This window comes from Lepidochelys olivacea, assembly GCF_965140295.1.
Source record: "Lepidochelys olivacea isolate rLepOli2 genome assembly, chromosome: 10".
Lineage (NCBI taxonomy): Eukaryota > Metazoa > Chordata > Testudines > Cheloniidae > Lepidochelys > Lepidochelys olivacea.
In genome coordinates this window covers 45,622,712-45,645,270 of record NC_140420.1, presented here as the reverse complement: position 1 = coordinate 45,645,270, position 22,559 = coordinate 45,622,712, and the positions used below count along the sequence as shown (strand labels likewise).

At 56.0% G+C, this 22,559-nt stretch overlaps 1 protein-coding gene across 3 annotated transcripts in view; it reads right to left on the bottom strand.

Moving 5' to 3' along the window:
• The window catches only part of ZNF609 (zinc finger protein 609), a 121,395-nt gene that overhangs the window by 5,730 nt on the left and 93,106 nt on the right, over positions 1-22,559 (bottom strand). For all 3 annotated transcript variants that reach the window (XM_084641166.1, XM_084641168.1, XM_084641167.1), the window contains exons 4-7: positions 9,444-9,531; positions 5,794-8,146; positions 1,326-1,692; positions 358-533 (exon numbers count right to left, since the gene is read on the bottom strand). In XM_084641166.1, the coding sequence (XP_084497292.1) occupies positions 358-533; positions 1,326-1,692; positions 5,794-8,146; positions 9,444-9,531 (2,984 nt within the window). The remainder of the gene's footprint in view (positions 1-357; positions 534-1,325; positions 1,693-5,793; positions 8,147-9,443; positions 9,532-22,559) is intronic.

Sequence of the window (22,559 nt, the reverse complement as noted above, 5' to 3'; positions counted from 1 at the left end):
GCCTCCTCCAGGGCCAGAGGGGAAGCCATGCCTGGTGGTTAGTGCACGGCACAAAGTAGCCCCGTCACTGACTAACTAGGTGACCTGGGCCTTGGTTTCCGCCCTGCAGGCTGGGGTTACGGCCCAGGGTGCCAGAGGCCAGCACATGCAGCGCTGGGGTCCCAGGCTTTCCAGGGGTCCCCCGTGGCGTGTCTGGGACAGGCTGTGCCAGAGTAACTCCCCATAAGCACCCCCCACAGCTGGGCCAGGAGTAAGCACTGAATGGGGGTCTCACTCTCAGGGCAGCTGCAGGCAGAAGCGCTTGGACCCCTGTTCCCATCAGGCCCCCAGCCCAGGGAAGCCCCGTCCCACCCTCACCGTGGGAGACTTGCTCTTGTAGTGGCTGGCATGCTGCTGCAGGATGTCCAGGGCCTTGGACTCTGAGCTGGGTTTGCAGCTCACGCTGGGGCTGGCTCGCGCCTTGTCACCGTCCTCACTCCCAGAGGCCTTGCTGCCATATGGGGAGAAGGAATAGCTGGAGGGCAGGTAGGATCCTGTGGGGGAGAGGCCAGTCAGAGCCTGGGGGAGGGAACGCCAGCACCAGCCCCCCCACAGGCCTCCCACCCCCAGGCTGTCTGCTGGGCAGGGCGCTCCTGCCATCTGAGCTCAGGCTGACAGCAGCACGCGGCACTGCGCCAAGGCAGAGAATCAGGCACACGGGCTCAGCAGAGACGCTCCCCCAGGCCACCTGTAACTAGGACCATGAGCCAGCATGGCCCTCCTGCGCCCAGGGATGTCTGCCCACCCAGCTAGTGGGCCGGCTGACAGCTGGAGGACCAGCCTGCAGCCCCTGCCCTGCAGCACATGCGGTGCTACCGAGGGCTGCTGCACCATCACTCTGCCACCCTGCTACTGGGGCTGGGCCAAGGACTCCCTGGAGAAGGGCCGAAGCCCGTCCTGCGCCAGCATTCACTTCTGCAGCCATTCCAGCCAGATGCAATCCGCCTCTTCCCGCCCTGCCCTGAGCTGCCGGTCTGTTCCTGCGCACGGGGAGCAGCAGCTGTCGGGAGCCCTGCCAAGCTCAGCCGTTGGGGACCTCCCAGAGGCACCAGTCTGAGGCTGTGGTGGCTGGTTTATTGTGGTGGGACTGCAGTACAAGCACCACTCAGCTCGCTGCACCCTGCCCCTCAATGGTTGACTCAGGCCCCGAGACACACGCCCAGGGCAGGGGAGGAGACGCAAGCCTCCCCCATGGGGTGAGCTCTCCCCGGCCTGCTGCCTAATCTACTCCTCTGGCTGGGCCTGGGGCCAGCCGGTAGCCCCCAGCCCAGCGGCTGCGCCCATACCTGGGTAGTTCTGCATCATGACGGTTGGCATGCCCCGGTAGCTGGGGTGGTTGGGGTCGTACGACTGGCTGTAGGAGTAGCCGTGCATGTAGGGGATGTAGGACTGATGCTGGGTGAGGGGCGAAGACACGGGGACGTGGACGCTGGGTCTGGGGTCTTTCCCCACCATGCGGGACTCCTCGGGGGACGTCAGTTTGCATTCAGAGCTTGTGCTCTCCTTCCCATCCTCCTTAGGGCCGGCCTCTTTGCTTCGGCTCCTTTCTTCCTTCAACTTCCTGTCCCTCTCCTCTTTCCACCTCTCGTCCTCGCTCTTGAGCTCCGAGTACTTGGCAGGATAAACATAGGTCCACATCCTGGGCTCCGCTTCCTGCGTCAACCAAAGAGCTCGTCAGAGTCACTGCATCCCAGCGCTGCACCGTGCGGCCGTGGCCCCGGCATTCGCCACCATGCTGCTCCCCCGGGTGAGCCAGACGGCAACGGGCACCGCAGGCTGCGGGCCAGACGGTGACTAGGGAAGGTGGCTGTGGCCTCTCCGAGCCAGCGTCTCCCCCCACTCCCAGCAAAGCGCTTTGCCACTCACACTACCATCAGCAAAATGACAGGCCTGGCACCAAGGGCACCCACAGCTCCCTCTCACTTCAAGAGCCACTGACCCACCACGGAGGGTGGGCATCCAATGCTCTCCCCCCACAACATGTCCGGTGCCTGCTGGCCTGAAAAGTGATAGGAGCCTTAAAGGGCAAGGGAGCAGAAGGTGAGGCAGAAGAGGGGAGCGGAGAGTGGGCGTGGAAGGAGAATGCCCCACCAGCCTTGTCCGTCTCCCCCAGAGGGCAGATGACTCTGACGGCTTCTCTCCAGTCCCATGTCCCAATTCCGACCTCACCAGCCCTTTGGGGCTCAGGTGGCCAGCGTAGCATGCAGCCCCGCAGGGAACCCGGCCGTTCCTGCCCTGGCACTAGTCTGTTGGCACCCGTGGCCCCCAGCCCATCCTCAGGGACCGCACAGGTTTGCTTTGCTGATCCAGCTAGCAGTTCCCATGGTCCTTGGCCAGCTGCTTTTCCGATGTAAATCCAGCTGGGACCAAGCTTGTGGCAACAATTCAAATCAGAGGGGAGTGAACATAAGAACGGCCATACAGGGTCAGACGAAAGTCCATCTAGCCCAGTATCCTGTCTTCTGACAGTGGCCAATGCCAGGTGCCCCAGAAGGAGTGAACAGAACAGGTAATCATCCAGTGATCCATCCCATCGCCAATTCCCAGCTTCTGGCAAACAGAGGCTAGGGACACCATCCCTGCCCATCCTGGCTAATAGCCATTGATGGACCTATCCTCTGTAAACTTATCTAGTTCTTTTCTGAGAACTGTTACAGTCTTGGCCTTTACAACATCCTCTGGCAAAGAGTTCCACAGGTTGACTGTGTGTTGTGTGAAGAAATATTTCCTTTAGTTTGTTTTAAACCTGCTGCCCATTAATTTCATTTGGTGACCCCTAGTTCTTGTGTTATGAGGAGGAGTAAATAACACTTCCTTATTTACTTTCTCCACACCAGTCATGCTATTATAAACCTATATTATATTCCCCTTTAGTCATCTCTTTTCCAAGCTGAAGAGTTCCAGTCTTGTTAATCTCTCCTCATATGGAAGCTGTTCTATGCCCCTAATCATTTTTGTTGCCCCTTTCTGAACCTTTTCCAATTTCAATATATCTTTTTTGAGATGGGGTGACCACATCTGCATGCAATATTCAAGGTGTGGGTGTACCATGGATTTATATAGAAGCCATATGATATTTTCTGTCTTATTATCTACCCCTTTTTCCTAATGATTCGCAACATCCTGTTTGCTTTTTTGACTGCCGCTGCATATTGAATGGATGTTTTCAGAGAACTATCCACAATGACTCCAAGATCTCTTTCTTGAGTGGTAACAGCTAATTTAGACCCCATCATTTTATATGTAGAATTGGGATTATGTTTTCCAATGTGCATTACTTTGCATTTATCAACATTGAATTTCATGTGCCATTTTCTTGCCCAGTACCCAGTTTTGTGAGATCCCTTTGTAACTCTTTGCAATCTGTTTTGGACTTAACTATCTTGATTAGTTTTGTATCATCTCCAAATTTTGCCACCTCACTATTTACCCCTTTTTCCAGATCATTTATGACTATGTTGACAGCCCTTGCCCCAATACAGAGCCCTGTGGGACACCCCTATTTAACTCTCTCCATTGTGAAAACTAACCAGGTATTCCTACCCTTCATTTCCTGTCTTTTAACCAGCTACTGATCGGCGAGAGGACCTTCCCTCTTATCCCATGACAGCTTATTTTGCTTAAGAGCATTTGGTGAGGGACCTTGTCAAAAGCTTCTGAAAATATAAGTACACTATTTCTACTGGATCACCCTTGTCCACATGCTTGTTGACCCCCTCAAAGAATTTTAGGAGATTGGTGAGGTATGATTTCCCCTTACAAAAACCACGTTGTTCTTTACTGTAGTTTCAATCAATTTGCCCAGTACTGAAGTTAGGCTTACTGGCCTGTAACTGCCGGGGTCACCTCTGGAGCCCTTTTTTAAAAATTACTGTCACATTAGCTATCCTCCAATCATCTGGTACAGATACTGATTTAAGTGATAGGTTATATACCAAAGTGAGCAGTTCGGTAATTTCACATTTGAGTTCCTTTAGAACTCTTGGGTGAATACCATCTGGTCCTGGTGACTTATCTCTGTTTAATTTATCAATTTGTTCCAAAACCTCCTCTATTGGCACTTCAATCTGGGACAGTTCCTCAGTTTTGTTACCTAAAAATAAAGGCTCAGGTGTGGTAATCTCCTTCACATCCTCAGCTGTGAAGATCAACGCAAAGAGAATTCATTTAGTTTCTCTGCAATGCCCTTATCGTCCTTGAGTGCTCCTTTAGATCTTGATCGTCCAGTGGCCCCACTGGTTGTTTAGCAGGCTTCTTGCTTCTGATATACTTAAAAACATTTTTGCTGTTACTTTTTGAGTCTTTGGCTAGCTGTTCTTCAAATTCTTTTTGGCCTTCCTAATTATATTTTTACACTTCATTTGCCAGAGTTTATGCTCCTTTCTATTTTCCTCACTAGGATTTACTTTCCACTTTTTAAAGGATGCCTTTTTGCCTCTCACTGCTTCTTTTACTTTGTAGCTTAGCCACAATGGCACTTTTTTGGTTCTTTTACTATGCTTTTTAATTTGGGGTATACATTTAAGTTGAGCCTCTATTATGGGGTCTTTAAAAAGTTTCCATGCAGCTTGCAAGGATTTCACATTTGGCACTGTACCTTTTAATTTCTGTTTCACTAACTTCCTCATTTTTGTGTAGTTCCCCTTTCTGAATTAAATGCTACAGTGCTGGGCCACTGTGGTGTTTTCCCCGCCACAGGGATGTTAAATTTAATTATTTTATGGTCACTATTACCAAGCTGTCCAGCTATATTCACCTCTTGGACCGGATCCTGTGCTTCACTTATGACTAAATCAAGAACTGCCTCTCCTCTTGTGGGTTCAAGGACTAGCTGCTCCAAGAAGCAGTCATTTAAGGTGTCAAGAAATTTTATCTCTGCATCCCGTCCTGAGGTGACATGTACCCAGTCAATATGAGGATAGTTGAAATCCCCCATGATTACTGAGTTTTTTGATTTTATAGCCTCTCTAATCTCCCTGAGCATTTCATAGTCACTATCACCACCCTGGTCAGGTGGTCGGTAACATATCCCTTCTGCTATATTCTTATTATTCAAGCATGAAATTACTATCCATAGAGATTCTATGGTACAGTTTGGTTCATTTCAGATTTTTACTTCATTTGACTCTGCGTTTTCTTTCATATATAGTGCCACTCCCCCACCAGCACGACCTGTTCTGTCCTTCCAATATATCTTGTACCCTGGTGTTACCGTGTCCCATTGATTATCCTCAATCCACCAAGTTTATGCGATGCCTATTATATCAATATCCCCATTTAATATGAGGCACTCTAGTTCACCCATCTTATAGTTTAGACTTCTAGCAACTGTATATAAGCACATTTGTATATAAGCACACCTTACTTTTTAGCTGCCTGCCATTACATGATGTAATTGAATGGGACTTTCATTTGACTGGTTCTCATCAGATCCTACCCTTTCCAGCAGGGGAGGCAAGTGGCAGAGGAGGTTCAACCCCACCAAACAGCCTGAAAGCCAGGGAGAGGGGAGATACGGCCCCCATGGCCTGGCAGGGGAGGGGCCCCAGTCAGGCAGCTGCCCCCCACTGCATTGTGATGAGCTCCCTTCCTTCCTCGCCTGAGAGACAAGCTGCTGCAGGGAGGGGCCGTGGTATGGAGGATATGGAACGGAAGCACTGCCCTGGCCATCCGTGCCCTAACCCCTCTGCCCATCACTCCACCCCCTGCCAGCATCTTGCTGCCCTCAGTGTGTCCCCAGGCGGCAGCGTTTACCTGTCTGTACCACAGGACGGGGTCCACCTCTGCCTGCCTGCCGCACTCCGCGCCCGCTTTCGACTCTGCCGTCTCCTTCCCCAGGTGGCTGGCCTCGGCCAGCTTCACCTTGAGTCCCTCGGCCACCTGGCTGGGGACCTTGGAGGAGTCCTCCAGCTTGGGGATGATCACTGACTTGGCCATGTCAGCAGCCCCCGGCTCCTTGGCCTTGCTCAGCCCCGATTTCACCAGGTCCGTAAGGCTAGGGGCTTTTGTGAGCGTGGGAGGGACGGACGGCTTCTGCTTCCAGTCCTCCTTGAGGGCTGCCTCCCTCTCCTTCAGGCCCAGCTCTGCTTTCTTCTCCAGCCCGCGGGGCTGCTGCTGCTCCAGGCTCTGCCTTTGCTTCTGCTGCTCCTCGTACTGTTGCCGGTAGGCCGGGCTGGTGCTCAGCAGGTGGGCATGGTAGCCTTGCTCGCTGTAGCCGTAGGGGGGCACGTAGGCGTACTGGTTGTAGTAGAGGGACTGCATGTACATGTTGGGGCGCTGCTGGATGACCGAGGGCTGCTGGCTGGAGCTGCTGAGCTCCACCTTCTTCTCCTCGCAGCCTTCGCTCTTCACCTTCACCTCCGGGCTCTCTTGCTCCTCGTCCTTCTTCATCTTCAAGGGCTGGCTCTCCACGGCAGCTTGGCTGCTGGGGTTCATGGGCCCAGGGCTTGACTGGGGGTAGCCCGGGGAATAGTACGCTTCAAAGCCTTGGTAGTAGGGGGAGTCCTTGCTCTGCGCCTGGGGAGGGAAAAGCGCTTTCTTTGCGCCTTCCTTGCCCAGCTGCTCAGGGTCCTTGGCTTTCATGCTCTCCAGCAGCTTGCCCTCCCCATCCTCCCCCGCATCCGAGATGTCCGAATAGGCCGGGCTGTTGGTTTTCACTGAGCCCGCCTCCGCCCCGTTCTGGGTAACCACGTGCAGCGGGGTCATGGGCTGAGCTGGGGCGGTGGCAGCAGCATTCTCCAGCCTGCTGGCGCCCCCAATGGACGGGCTCGGTGCGTTGTCCGTGAAACTGTAGATCTTATCTGCCTCAGCCTTGATGCTGGCGAGCCGGCTCTGGTGCGGGTCAGACGAACCATTCAGGAGGCCCTCCCCTTTGGTCCCGAGCTCCCCAGATTCCCCTCGGAAGGGACTTTTGCCCTCCTCCACTCGGCAGACTTTTCCAGGAGTCAGGGGGTTTTCGACCTCTTTGGATTCCTTCTTCTTCTTGTCCTTCTTCTTCTTGTCCTTGGAAGGAGTCAGGGCGGGGTTGACCGTGAAGGGCTCCCCCATGACCGTGGGCTTTGGCTGGATGGGCTTGAGCTGGGGGCTGCTGGGCATGGCCTGGACTACGGTGGCAGTCAAGGCGGCAGAAGAGCCGGGGCTGGCTGCGGTGAAGGTGGCCGTCTGGAAGGTGTAGATCTGCTGTGGGGGAATAGCAGGAGCAATGGGTCTGGCGGACTTTAAGCTCTTGGAAGGGAGCTTGTCTGGCTTAGCACCAGCTGGCTTCTTGCACTTCTCCTTGTCAAGGCATCTCTTCTCTAGCGACTCAAAGCCATCGTTGCTTGTCTCGTCCGCCATCGAGGGGCCATCTTCGGAGCCGTCGTTGGACAGGGCTCCGGGGTCCACGTCACCTTCTCCGCCCAGCTTCTTCTTGCAGGGGGCCTTGGTGCTGAACTTGCTGGACGGGGAGGGGCTGTGAGGCTCCAGCAGCCGCACCTTGGGCGTGGCCGATCGGGCCGGCGAGAGGGAGCCCTTTTGGGAGCCGTTGCAGCTGCCGACGTCGGTGTGAAGGGGCGGCTCCTCGCCGCACTCGCTGTCCCCGTCCGCCTCCGGCTTGCTGTCGTCGTCCGTGTGTGCGTGGGCCTGGTGGTACTTCAGCCCGTTAATGTGCTTGTACTTCTTGTTACAATTGGGGTGAGGGCAGTCGATGAGGATGGGGGAGGGGCAGTTCCTGTCCAGGCCCACAGGTTCTACCTTGACCCCGGCTGGGGGTGCGGCAGCCGAGCCCATCGAGTTGGTGCGGATGCGCTTGCTGCCCTTGGAGTCCTCCGAGCTCGAGTTGAGCTCCATGTCAGAAAGGGGCTTGCTTTTCCGCTTGGTCACTGACGAGGGGCTGGCTTTCACATCCTCGGCAGTGCCACCGGGTGGGGGGCGGTGATCCGAGGAGGTCTGGCTCCCTCGGCGCCCTTTGCTGCTGGCCCCCGCCCGTGTCTTGCTACTGTTGCTGGTCCCTTTGCTGTCCGAGGCAGCGGCCGTCTCGTTCACCGGCGTGTTGCTGTTCGGGCGCATGCGCTTGCCTCTGCCCCGGCCGTTCCGCATCTCCAGGTCGCTGGTGGGAGAGTCGCAGAACCTGGGGAGGAAACCACACACGGTCAGGACCAGCCGGAGCTCGGCATGCAGGACGGCACACAAGAACACACCAGTGCCATGACCAGAGCGGGGGGCATCCTGTGTCAGGAGCTCGGTCTCTGCTCAGCGCAGTCACCCTGGAGGCTCCCCCTGTACCCCACAATGCCCCGTGCTCCCTGCAAAGGAGGCTTACAGTACATGGGCGGGGGGGAGCTGAGATGGGGGAACAACCACACACAGGTCAACGGGCTGCCGGCTCCCACCCTTGGGGTCTGCAGTGCAACCAGCACCAGCAAGGACAGCTTGGGAGCCAGCCCCGGGGGAGTGGAGATACCTGGCCCATGTGACACCAGACAATCACTTGGCTCAGACAGGGAGCAATGAAACAGGAAGGAAACCAGGTAGGGGAATGGAAGGGCTCCCCCATTTACTGACCCCCATCGAGGACAGTCAGACACAGCTGACTCTGAGGCCCACCCCCAAGCCCAAGGCAACATGGGCACTGGTGAGTGACAGGAGATGCTCTAAGAATGATGCCTGGCTTAGCACTGCCCGTCCCAGCCAGGCCAGGAGGGGATGGACACACTCCTGGCCTGGTATAGCTGAGCCAGTGACCCCTCTTCTGACAGACGGTCCCCGGCCCTCACACACAGGGCTGTCTATCCCCAGCTCCTCCACTCAGGCCATCAAGGCTGAAAGTCCACAGCAGGGAGGCCAGGCAGTGAGTGAGGGCCCGGGCACTTGGGGAAACCCTTGGTTCCCAGCCTCCCTGCTGAGAAACATTGGGCATGTATGTCACTTACCTACCACCCTGTCTCCCCCTGAAACCCAGTGGGACTACAGGGGGAAAAGCAACCCCCAGAGCGGGCCTCTGAGCTTTCCCCAAAATGGCTAGCAGAGCTGTGTTGCTGCTACTCACAGAGCACTTCCAAGGGGGGGTCAGACCACCCCACGTGCGTGATGGAGGGGCCTCCCCAGTGCCCAGCTCTGCCTGCCGGGGGACAGGGCCCCTCAGGAACAGGTTGAATGGCTTGAGCCAACCCTAGCTTCAGTGGTCCAGAGACAGAAGAGGAAACCTCTGTTCTTGTCCCCGAAATGGTGGCAGAGGTGGGGCCAGCTGAAAGGAGAAGTCCTGGCCCACGCTCACTGTCTGTCTGCCTGAAGGCCCTGCAGACAGGCTGGGATGGAGACCCATGCACACTGCAGCTCCAGAGCCCTTCTGGGGAGCCCAGAGAGATGCGAGCACACTCTACAGTTGAGAGGCCCTGGACCGGCCTCTGAGCCTCCCGAACGCTTACCTGGGGGGCGCCCAGTCATGCTGCGTGCAATCCAGCAGCGTACCCACATATGTCTTGTTCCTCCAGGTCACGTTAACCACCAACATACCTGTAAGGCAAGGAGACAGGGTCACCCTCAGCACCACTGGGAACCGGGGTTACACGCTGCGGGGTCCGGGGCAAACAGCTCCACAACCACCACGGGCCTGGCTGCGCTTTGGGTGGGAGCTGGGATCAACACAGAGCCAGGGCCCAGCTCTGCCCCGCCCACAGCCATGACCAGTGAGTGCCCTGCTGCTCCAAGGCTGCTTGGCAGCAGTGCAGTGGGCAAGGCGCCCAACGGGGCACTCGCCTTGGTGCTTGGGCCCACCCCAGGCTTTTCAACAGCAGAGAGCAGGGAGGGGAGCAGGTGGCCTGCTGGAGAGGGGCCTCAGCTGCACCACCAGTGAAGTTAGCTCAAGGGCCCACCCACTTCCCGCCCTGCCCTGGAGCTGTGATGGCAAAGCCTAGGGGCCGCAGGTGGCTGAGAGCAGAGCTGACGACTCAGGGAGGAGGCGACCCCACCAAAGGGATGAGACCCCATAGGGAGGTGGGGCAGGAGATATACACAAAATGAGCAGGGTCTCATCCTGGGGAGGGAGCAGAGCCCAGAGAAGCAATTGGCTCAGCATGAGTGTGGTGGTGACACAGGACTGCAGTGCAGCTCCTGAGCCTACTGGCCCCCGCTCAAGGCCCCACAACTAGGAACACACTGACTCCTCCTCCCCACACCCGACAAACCACACCAGAGCCGTCAGCAGGTTGGTGCCACCATTGTGCAGCCCAAGGGGTACAGCGCTAGACAGGCACACACCATCTTAGCACAACTCCCACTATATACAGGGTGCTTCTGAAAGTCCCAGCTCCCGGAGACATGGGAATACACAAGAATCTCAGCAGACTAGCCCTGCGGCAGAGGAGCAAAGATAGGAAGTGACCCCCTAATAGCTTAGACACCAGAAGGCAAAGAGGAAGACCCAACGTTTGTTATTTTTAAACGTCTCCTGGTTGTTGCTCTCTCGGGGCTGGCGCCACCGTGTGAATGGTTGAGGGAGTGAAAGGAAGAGGGATATTGTGAACAGCTGGTGAACGCAGTCTTCTGGCCACTAGGTATCATGCTCTGCCACCAAATTCAGCGGAGGGTCAGCTTCCCATCCTTAGCTGCAGTTCATTGTGTGCCATGGGCTGCCCCTAAACCAGGCCAGGTCAGCAGTGCTGGCTGGACCGAGCCCATCACATGGGCACAGTGTGACCACACTGGCCACAGAAGGTTTTCATGAGCCCTTCTGTTTCAAAGGCAGCCAAGGCAGGGAGGTCCCCACTGGGTGACAGTCCTGCACCTCTGGGCTGCCTGGCCCCAGCTCCAGAGGGACTCTCCAGCTATAAAATGGAGATACCTACTTCAGAGGGTGATGGGGAGGCTTAAGCACTGGAAAGTGCTCAGCCCCCCTTGGCTAAAAGGGGCTGTACAAGGTAGGGTGACCAGATAGCAAGTGTGAAAAATCAGGATGGGCGGAGGGGAGGGGGTAATTGGCGCCTATATGAGACAAAGCCCCAAATATTGGGACTTTCCATATAAAATTGGGACATCTGGTCACCCTAATAGAAGGCAGTGCAGAGCCAGCAGGAGAAGGAAATACTGTGGGATGCAAGAGCTGCCCAGCCTTTGCTGCAGATTGCCAGCACTCCGCTCAGTCACCTTCCAATCTCTCCCCGCATGCTGCATTAGGGCAGCTAGCTTCACTCCCAGCCTGGAGTCCACTCCAGCTATCCCACCTTCTCAGGTCTCTTGTGGCCAGCAGGCTGCAAGTCCCTCTATAAGAAAGCAATTACACTACATAATCTGGGGCCATTAGCAGAGAGAACTCAAGTGGATATTTCCTCCCAGCAATGGCCTGCTCCGATTACTGCATAACTAATTTGAACAGGAGCAGAGTCCATTGAACGGAGCGCATTTATCTGCACAAGGTAGAACTTGGGAGATAGAAATCTCATTTACAAGGGCACATGAATGCAGCTAGATATATAGCCACACAGTATCAGAAGATGAATGGAGCTTGGCGAGTCCTGAACAGCTGTGCCTGGAGCACATTTATAAATCTTGGTCCGTATTTCCCTTGCTGTAATGTGCCGGTAGACAGCTGAGAAATACTATGTGAATCAAGGGACATTCACATAGCTGAGACCCAAAATACAGGCTTTATTTTAGCTGGGAAAGGAAAGAGCTAAAGTCCGAGCCCAGGAACAGAAAGGACTCCAGGGTTGGAGGTGCAATAGGAAAAGCCATTTTTTAGTTTTCTTTCAAACCTTTCCCACATCACGCTGGCAACGCAAGCAGCAGCAGGTGGAGGAAAGATCTGCATAAGGGATTCAACTTCCGAGTTCAGTGACCGGTTCTGCCATCAATTCCTGCATGACACCTCTGACCATCGCCCAGCAAACGGAATAGGGACCTCCCCACCTTCCAGGAGAACTGCCAGGGTGTGCTGGTTAGCCACTGAGGCACTCTGATACTAGAAGGACATGAGCCAGGGAAAAGCCTATAAACTAGACAACGAACAGCACAGCGCTAACACAGGGGTTCTCCACATGAGGCCTAAAACCACTCTACCTTGCCCATCCTGCTCAATGGAAGAGGGATCCATACTCGATGGAAAAGGAGGGGTATTAGGGGGTCCCTCAATGTTCAAAGCCACCCTGGTGAGGTCTGAGAGTCATGCAGTGAAACTGATTAGAAAGAGGGAGTGAAACTGCCCAGCTGAGTTTCCCAGCCCCGCGGCCAAACGCAAGAGTAAAGTGTGTAAGTGGGGAACCGCACATGGGAAGCCCATGTTCATTATCAAAGTCTTGGGCTAGTGGCCCAAGGATGGAGATTAGAACCACCATTTTCAGCCGCTCACTGGCCCCTAACCTGTTCATTGTTACAGGGTTACGCCAAGAAACACTTCAGTGTCCCTGCCTTATATGTATGATTTCAACCCCTGGCCCCTCTGTGGGCCGAGAGCCTCAGCATGGCTGCCTGGATCTGTGACCCCTAAGCACAGGAGGAAGGACAGAGCCCGGGCACAGAGCTTGGGGCCTAAATCCCATAGGCATCCCCTTTACCACAATCAGCATGTGGAGACTCATAGGGAGTCCTGCTTTCAGCCCCCTCGTGTGACAAGCTCCTGATGCCATGTTAACGAGCCCTTCGTGACACCGGAAGTGTCTTTAGAGAAGTGGAGGCAGCTGGAGGTAGGGCTGAGGGGGAATGACCTCTAGCACTGTCACAGTTACAGGGATCTCCTTTTGCTGGTCTGGAATTCAAGGGTGTGCTCACTGCAGCCTTCCAGCTCTCCTCTCATCAGCCAGGGAACTGAACGCCCCTCTGAGCCAGGATCAGCTACTCTCTGCCTCCCACCCCAACAGGTCCCTAAGGAGGAGCCGGCATTCAGCACACGCCAGCTCAAGAGCTCTTTGAAGAAAACATGCCCCTTACTGCCTAAGCACTGGCTTCCTGCTCCGCTCTCCTGTGGAACGTCAGAAGTTAATTGTGTGACAAGACGCCAGGGGCTCCTCACATCCCTGCGCTGGCTGGTGTGTGGATTAGGAAGGACATTCTGGCAGCTTTCCCGCTGCCATGATCACAGGGGAGAGATGAGAGCTGAAGCAAGCCAGAGCCCTCAGCAGCGGCTGCAACCGCCCCTTTTCCCTCCACAAAGGCACCCTCTCAGAGGGCTACCATTAACCCTTCTCACACACACTGCCCTACATTTAATCCACTGCACCCAGCTGCACAAAACTTACCCTACTCCTCCAGTGGCAACCAGCTGGGACAATGTAAACCCCAGGGATGACTCGTTAGCAGCATCCAACCCATAGGCCCCATGGCACGAGAGCTCAGCGTGCATGCTGAACCAGTGCCATCAATCCCGCCCTGCCTTCCACACTAACTCACAGCACAGCGCCATGGCAAAGCGTCACTGAGGTTACTTCGTTAGGTTCCCTCGAGCCAGCAGATAACGAGGGCAGTGTCCCTGGGGCCCCATGGGGCAGTCTGATTGCAGTTGGCAGTTTGGGACTCACGTGCCCCCAGCCATCACAGCTCTCAATTGCCCTCTCCTGGGCGTTAACGTCTCCAGCGTAATCCTCCAAGAAGACGGGCTGCTCAGGCAAAGCAAGGCTCAGCAAAGGCAGGATGCAAATCCACATGCCACCATCCACCATGGGATGAGGGCAAGAGCAGCCGGGGAGCCATTCCCCGGCAGCCCACCCCAGGGGGATGCTGGGGCTCACAGGAGCTCTGAGGTGTTTGTTGGTGTTTCTAAGGGAGACAGGAGTGGGAACATGCCAGTGGGGTGTGGGAATTCCAGACCACCTCCTGTCCCCTCCAGAGTGCCTGGAGTGGGCCCAGTTGGGAGGGAGGGGAAAATCAGCCCAATAAGAGCAGCTCAGGGGGAAGCCAATGCAGGGGCCCAGGCCACGAGTGCCAGAACAGTGCTCCCTGCACACTGATGCAGAGGAACGGTGCTTGAGGGGGGGGTTACAGAACTGAGACCTCCCCCCACTGGCTCCTGGACATGGAGGGTAGGTTCAGGGCAATGCCCCGGGAAAGCAGCAGAACGAGGCCAGCCCAGCACTGCAGTCCCTACTCGGGGAGTAAGTGCTCCTTCCACTGATCAGACTCTGGGCTCAGAGGCCCCCTCCTCCTGAATGGGGTGGGAAGGAGCAGAGGAAGGTCTGCTGGGGCCCCACAGCACAGGCCTTGTGGAGCAGAGACTGAGTGGCAGTTCCCTCCCGCAGCCTGCAGAGAGCAGCAAGTCCCCTCCCACAGCACACATCCTGACTTGGGCAGGGGGTGTCAGGACATTGCCTTGCCCTGACAACAGGAGAAACTGGCTACAGGCCTCCAGCTTGTTCCTCTGCTCCAAGTGCGGCGGCCAGGGCCAGCTGTGGAGCCAGCACGGCCACTCCAAAGGTAGTGCGTGCAGGGGGTGGGAACCCCCTCTAGCGCCCCCCCAGAGACCAGCACAGTTCCCTGCTCATGCACTGATGGCACAGTGGAGCCCTGTCCATGCAATGGAGAGAGACAGTGACGCACACGACCATGCAGGCAGGAGGTGTGGACCTGCCCTGGACATGACACTGGCCTTGGGGAACGGAGCTATTCTGCTCTGGGTGGCTCACGCAGGCCTCTCCCCCTCCACCCCAAGGGCTCCAATTTCACCCTGCCCTGGGGCCCTGCCTGGCTCTCCCCTTTGATTTGTCCACCCCGTTCTCAGAATCTCGCTGCCTGTCTGGTCCTCATGGCGTCATCTCACCCTACTCCAGTCACACAGGGCTGCTGGCTGCTGCTCCCTGCCCCCTCCCTTTGCCCCCCCGCCCACTATGCTGCCCTCTCTCTTTGTCCTGTCTGCCCCGCTCCTCAGAGTCGTTCCACACCCTGGACCACACCCTCTTTAGTGTGAACTAGAGCCATCTGTAGCGCTGCTCCAGGCTGAGGCCAGAGTCATCGGAGAGCCTCATGACATTCAAGTGGCTCTCCCTGGGGATGACTGGGCCAGAGGAGCAGAGCTCCCTCCTCATAGCTCTGAAGGTGCCCTGCCCATGCAGTGGGAGAGCTGCCGGCCCCTTGTGAACAGGTGTAGCAGTGAGCCCTAGGAGCCTTCATTGATGATCAAGAGGGCAAGGGCTCAGTCTCTGCAGGAGACGGGGACAGTCTCACACGGCGTTTCAGGGAAGCCATTTGTTCACCCATACAGATGGAGGCCTGGCCACAGCTGCAAGGAAAATGAACCCACAGAGATGTTGCTTTGGTTTCCTAGGCCCTCCCCTACATAGGGGGTGTAAGCTACACCTGAGCCGATTTGTGAGTGGAATAAGGCCAGCCACAGCATTCCCCGCCCCAATCCAGCTGCAGACAAGAACATAGGGCAGGTCACAGGAACAGCGAACCTGGCTGCTGACTAGTCTGTACGTGCTCGCCTCCTGCTCAGTGGTTGGGGAGCGCAGGTGAAAAGGTGTCTGTGGTAACCCAAAGCCCTCCCAGCTGTTTGCCAGAGAACGGCAGCAGAGAGAGAGGAAGTGTCACACTGCTCTCCTTTCCCCCACGGCACGCCCATCACTGCACCCCCCGTCTCCGCACAAGAGGCTCCCCGGGCCTAGGCTGGGTGCAGAGCAGTCACTGCACATGCTTGTGCAGTCAACGCCTCCCTGCCACAAACCTGGGCACGGCCCCTTGGCTCCCTGCCCTCGGAAGCGGCTGCATCCCCTTCCCCACTTCGACCCAGCCTCCCTCATGCTCCAGGAGGCAGAGAACTCAAATGTCAAGTCAGGCTGACAGCATCTCAAGTGGGTTCCAATTCATGACTCTGCCTCCTCTTTACTCCAGATCAGTGCTTTTCTGTGGACTCCAGGACAAGAAGCCCATGAGGCCAGGCAGGGAACAGAAGGTAAAGGCTGTGTGGTCACTGAGTCGAAGTCTACATTCAGTGGCAGCTGTCCTCCAAGCTGCTCTTCTTTAGCATCACAGGGATGGCTGCATCACGCTTGAATTACAGGGGATGCTCCTGCTTTCACAGGCATCTATTTGACACCTGTTCGCCTCTTCCTGAGGTCACAGAACCACTCCCTGGAATGAACACCACCAGCCAAAGCCATCTTGCTTAAAGTGTTCAGAGCTTACAGAGCTGGGGTTCCCAGATGCTAAGTGCTAATGCTGGTGCCAGGAGAGGGGAGGGGAGGGGAAGGTTGTGTCTGTCAGGAGAATGAAACGCCAGAACAAAGGGAAATGGACAGACCCCTGTCTAGGATCTGCTTAGAAAATAAGGCATTGATTCTAGGGCAAGCTTCTCCCTCGGGGGAGACAAAAGCAGCAGAACAAGGCAAGTCTGCAAGAAAAAGTGTAAATGGCAGCTCCAAGTGGTGTAACAACACTGGGCATTTCTCCTGCATCTTCCCCAGACCTCAAACAGCAAGTTATCTCCAATCTGCCGCTGGGAAACGGAGGTACTGAGAGGGGCAGTGAAATGCTGACGCTCACCCAATGAGGCAGTGGCAGAGCTAGGAGATTTACAGTCTCTTCCTGACTCCCAGTCCTGTGCTCGGACCTCCCAGGCCCAATCTGCCCCTGTCGGGGGGGGCACTTCTGTGAAGCATCTCATGACCACTTTTGGTTCGCGACCTGATAAAGAGGGGCTGTCGGCAGTTTGCATCCTTCCACCCATGCACACCTGGAGCACAGGAGAAACAACCTGCACAAACGAAATCACCATGCTGGGGGCTGGGGGCTGCGTACCCAGGCCCCGCTCCAGCCCAAAGGCAGGCTACATTTCAGCCCTGAAGGAAGTGCCTCATGTTTTCTGCTGAGCTATGTTTTGCATCCACCTTCTCTGACACAAGTGCCTGTGTACTATGACATCATGCTCCCCGGGGCCAGGCGGCAGCTCCAGCGGCACCTGCTCCCCAGGGAGGGAGATAGCGCGGGGCTGCCAAACCCAGCAAACTGGACCTCCTGGAACTTCCATTAAGTTATGGAACAAAAATAGAGCACTCCTGCGATTCGTCTGTTACATTCCCAACCTGCACCGGCTGGGATTTATTAGCAATGACGTCAGAGGTTTCCCAGGCAACCCGCACATACACTCGAGAGAGCCTCTGGCCATCGAAACAGCAGAACTCGTGTTCCATGGGGCATGGTGCCCGCATGGCAGGAAAAGCCAAGTACTCACACTGTGGGCCCCCCCCAGCACTGGTATGTCTCAGGCAAGGCTGGTTTAAGGCCGGTGCTGGCAGCATGACAGACACAGGGCTGGGCTCTCACCCTCCACCCAGGGTGCCCAGAGCATGGCCTGATGAGGCCTGTACTTGTGCCAAGGATCAGAGTGCAGATCTAGGAGTGCTGCCTGCAGAGCTCACCCTTTGTTCTCTCTTGGCCCTGTTTTAGCTTCACTGCCCTGAACTCAGCCAACAAGCAGCCGCTAGGCAGCTACCGGGGGAGATACCGACCCATGCAGTTAGGGCCACTTACACAAGGTGGCTGGAGGTGCAAAAGTGTGCTTGGGCTTCAGGCCAGCTGCCAATGTGGTCCCGGCATCGGAGTCTGAGCAACCTGCTCTGGAGGGTACCTCAGTGCAGCCTCCTGCCCAGCTAGGGGCAGCTATGCCGCCAGCTCCGCAGCTGCCAACAGCCCCTTGTAACACAGACACCCTGTGCAGGAGGCAGGACACCCGCTAGCTAGAAGCATACAGAGCAGCTGTGACAATGCGGGTGCTCTCTGGTAATGAACGAATGTTGCCCCTGGATCGGTCGGCAGCACGGGGGGTGGGGGAGGGGTGGTCTGTCTGTATCACATGGGAACGGTTCTGTCACCCAAGGGGGCTGACAGGAGTAAAGCCTGCCCACCCAAGGAAAGGGAGAGGAGGCCCGTACTCACTGAGACTGACCGGGCGCATAGCCATCATGGCTCGAGCCTGGCTGGCCCCCAAATTTTGAGCGAGGTGGGCCAGAGAGAGAACCAGGCAGAGACCCAAAAAGCCAGGGGATGTGGACTTGTGACAGCAATGCACACTGGCTCGATTCTGTTCCTGTAGCCAATCTCCCATATCTTGTGGGGAAAGCAGATTAGACATGGTTAAATATGCAGGTTGGCTGGCAGTTGTTTTAAAATCCTTGGGTGTTTGTTTTCTCTCTCTCTCTGATGCTTTGCTACAACCTAGCAAATAAAACTCCTTTGTTTTCAGCAGGTTGTCGGCCACCATCACTAGTCAGAGGTGCCCAAACTCCACTGGGCCTGCAGGGTGTGCAGTCTGTGCAGTCAGGTCCTGGCGTGAGCGGCAGAACCAGAGACTCAGACAGGTCTGGGATAGAGGCCAAACACCCAAGGGTGCGTTCAGGGAGACCAGAACAGAGCAGAGACACAGCTATTCCTGTAACCATGACAGCAGCTCAGAGAGATCAAGGCAATGCCCGTGTCCTTGCTGAGCACAGAGGGGCAGGGAGTTTACAGGGCAGAATTAAGCAATTGAAGGGCCTTAGAGTGAGTGACATCCTGTGTGCAGTAGAGATGGGCCTGACTCAAGCAACTGGAGAGGAGACAGAGATGGGGCAGAAGGTGTGGGGGCAGGGCCTGGTGGGAAGTGAGGGCAGAGGATGGGGTGAGATGATAGGTGAGTGGAGGAGGCCGGGGGTGAGTCAGGGAGAGAGGAGAGATGGAGAGAACACCTACAGCACACAGCTGCTGCCCATCTGGCAAGGTGGAAGCTGGCACCACTTGTCTTTTCCTCCTGGGATCTATATGCAGGGGCCCCACCAGCATGGCCTGCATTTAACAAGCCAGGTGCAGAGCCCTCTCCCCGCTTGGTTGGTCAGGGGAGGCAGTGTAGATTAAGAGAGGCAGCGGCTTCGTTTATAATCCTAGAAGAAAGCTTGCTAATTAGAGCTGGGCTCCAGCACCCAGCGAGACGAGCGCTGACAGTTGAATTTGCCTCAATGCCCGCCTGGAAAATTGTTCCATTTGCCTGCAATGATCTTTGAGAGCAGAACTGATCTCTCGTCACCTGAGTCTGGGCCTGGGGTTGCAGATTTCTGGGTGTGAGATGACAGTGATGGATCAGCCCTGGGGGACGGCTCTCACTTAGCATAGCCATCATTTTACAACTTGCAAACAGTAACTGTCTGAATGGGCCCATGGCTTTGATAGCTTGCTGGACCAGGACCAGAGGGAGTGGGCCCTGGGTTCATGTTCATTCAGGGGCTAGCTGCTTGGCTTCTCTTATTTCCAGTTTTGCTCCAAGTCTCAGGCCATGGAAGTGTCTGAATGGGAAGTGAAAAGGAGAAACCAGCAGCATCAGTCCTGCGTGCTTGTAGGAGCCTCCACCCCCAGGACTTCCCCTGAACTCCAGGACCAAGGGATATGCAGGTACACAGGCTAAAGACACCCTCCCGAGGAATTTGGTCTGAGGCAGCGAGACTTAGGGGCCAGGCCAGCTTGATTCTAGTCACCATGACACTCCCCTTCTCTGCGTCAGAGGATGGAGGGGGATTTCTAAGTAAGATCAATACAGAGTGAAGCAAGTACTCGATTTGTCACCAGTTGACCCAGAAAAGACCAATCTCGTGATTCTCCGGAAAGCCACGTAACCCAAACCAACCCTCACTATTTCACACACACAAACACAGATGACCCTGGCCCCACAGTACAGTCACCGCAAGCTTAGGAAGGGCTGTAAAACCTTCCAGAGAAAGCTGTCCAGGCATCCTGTGCTACTGCATCCATTAGCCTCTCTAGAGAGCTCCTGCTGCCAGCTGAGAGCATCTGGCAGCCCAGGCTGGCATCTGGGTATGAGATCTAGGGCCTAGGAAATAGCAGAGCACCCTACAATATATGTGTGAAGACATACACCCCACCTAAGAAGGAGCCCTCCCACTGGGGCACTGAATTCCAACTCAAGAACCTTGGGTTCTGTACCAGCTCTGCCATGGCCGACTGGGTGAGCTGGTGAACGTCCCTTCCTCTCTACACCTCCATCCCCTCCTCCCAGCTGCACAGTGTCTATTTAGGGTGTTCGCTCTTTAGGGAGCCCTGTCTCTTACTCTAGGTTTGCACAGCACCTAGCACAACGGGCCTGGAGCTCAGCTGGGGCCTTGGTGCCACTGTACCACCACTAACAAACAGGAGAGTCTCCTGGGCTAACCACTAGCCCGAGAAAGGAAAGAGGTGGCTGCTCGCCCCACCTCGGTCACAGGCTGGCGTGCTCTGCCCATCCCAAAGAACATGAGACACACTCAGGTGCCCACAACCTCAGCACTAACCAGAATCAGAAGGAAAGAGCAATCAAGGCCAGCACTCAGGACCTGTGAACGCCCACAGAGGAGAGCCAGAGACCCCACAACAGCAGTAACCCAGCACAGCCAGCCGCTTCTCAAGCCCACTGAGGGGAGGGGCTCTGCGGTTATTTCTTCAGTGGGTCTCAAGAAAACCCAAGTTCAAATCCACCCCTCTAGAGCCCTTCTAGCCCCTCACCTGCCTGGAGAGACAGCTTAGACCAGGTCCTCACTGGGCCCCTTTGCTGGGACATCAACGCTGGTCACATTGGGAGCTCATGTTCAGTGGGATCTTTTTCCCCCAGATCTTTTTCAGAGTCCCTGCTTCCCAGGACAGAGTCCCCATCCAGTCAGTCTGTGTCCCAGATGTTGTACTGAGATGCATATGGTTTGCCTGCGCCCTGGTTAGCAAATGATCCAGGTCACTCAGTGACTAGTCACTTCATTATTTACCACTCCCCCAGTGTGTAGGTCACACACAAACTTTATCAGTGATGATCTCCGGGTTTTTTCCAGGTCACTGATAAAGATGTTAAACAGCATTGGGCCAAGCTCTGATCCCCGTGGGACCTCCTGGAAAGGAGTCCCTTTCTCCACACATGCCTGCCCAGGCAAGAGGTCTCCCATGTCCCTCTGCCATTCTTCAAGCCCACAAATCAGGCCTTTAATACCAGGCAGATCTGAAAGGTTGCAAGAGCCTCCCTTCTGCAGGGAAACCCCTTACCGACCCCTGCAGCTAGTCATCATGGGGCCAGGGGGCTCAGAAGTCAGCTTCCCTGCTGAGGAGCCGCCTGCACAGGCTGTTCTCTGGTGCCCAACCCTTGGGAGCTCCATCTCACCACCGCTGGCGAAGGGCATGTGTGCCCTGCGCAGCTGAGCCAGTGCTGGAATCCGGACAGTGCATGCCAAGCACCAGTTCAGAAGGTGGGATTGAACCTCACTTCAAGGAGCACTCGGCTCAGCCACACGCCTGCCTAGTGCAGACAGCCATGGTGAGGACAAGTCGGGGCTAGAGGAAGGCTCGGGGAAGGACAAACAAGCCACTCATCCCTGCCAGGGGCGAGGCTGAACTGCTCCATCCTGAGGAAGGGATTTACCCATTCAGAGCACTGTGCCTGAAGCCACCTCCATTGCCACCCACAGCGAGAACCTTCTGCTTCTCGCAGCCCTGCAGGCAGGGCAGAGAGCAGCAGCATGATGCGGCCCAGCAGGCTCCAAATGGCTGTGTCAGCTCCCATCCCACAGCAGCCGACCCAGTCTAGGTGGGAGCAGAGAGGAACCCAGCGTGGCTTAGCTGAGTCCCCAGCCTGGCAAGCTCACTGGAAAAGCACGGGACAACAGCTTAAGGAACCCAGGGCAACAGTTTAGGGCCACGAATCTTCCTGTAAGATACCCAGTAAACGTAATCCAATGCTTAGCAGTTAACAGAGGGGACCTGGACTCCTGGGTTCTGTTCCTCACTGGCTGGGTGACTCTCAAGAAGTCCCTCCCCCAGCTCTGTGCTTCATTTCCCCTGCCTTGATCCATCTCCCCTTCGGACAGCACAGCTCCTCAGAGAGCAAGTGCTGCATCTCTGCTGGACCGCGGGATTAGAATGGGGATGCCATGCTGGGCCTCGAATGCAGCAGCTCCCACTCCATGCTCGCCACTTTCCAAACACAGAGGGAGATGCTCCCAGGCCCTGCAAAGCTCCCAAAACCAAAAAACAGAGCAAGGCTGAGGGTAGGCCCACCACACAGATTGTGTGATACGGGGGAAGGTGAGGACAGGCACATGGCTAGTTTGTGTTCACAATTACCACGCCTTGCTGCACAACTCTCAGCTCATTCTCCCTCTCCTCGGTCTCCCACACCAGTTGTGTGCCCCTCTTGGCCCCTCTCTCCACAGACAGGAGCTGGCCAGGTGAGACACGTGATGGAGCCAGCTGGTACCTTGTAGGCACTGCAGAAGCAGGTCTCCCAGGGGGATCTAAGTGAGGGGAATGGAATCCAGGCCAGCTCAGAGAGGTGTGCCATGCATAGGATGCAACAGGCAAGAAAGCACAGAGACAGACAACTGGGGGAGGGGATAAGTTGAGGCTGCCATCACTAGCAGAGTGGGTGGGTAGGAGGCAATACTAGGAGATGCGGGGCAGCAGTACGCTGAGCCTGGAAGGCTCCAAGACACTAGTTTGATGCAGTGGAGAAAGGGAAGCCAGTGAGGCTGGACAGCCATGTCAGACCAAGGAGTGGGAAGGTGCTCGGAGGAGCCGTGTTCTGTACTGAGGGGGAAGGGTGCGTGTCTGGGCAGAGAGGA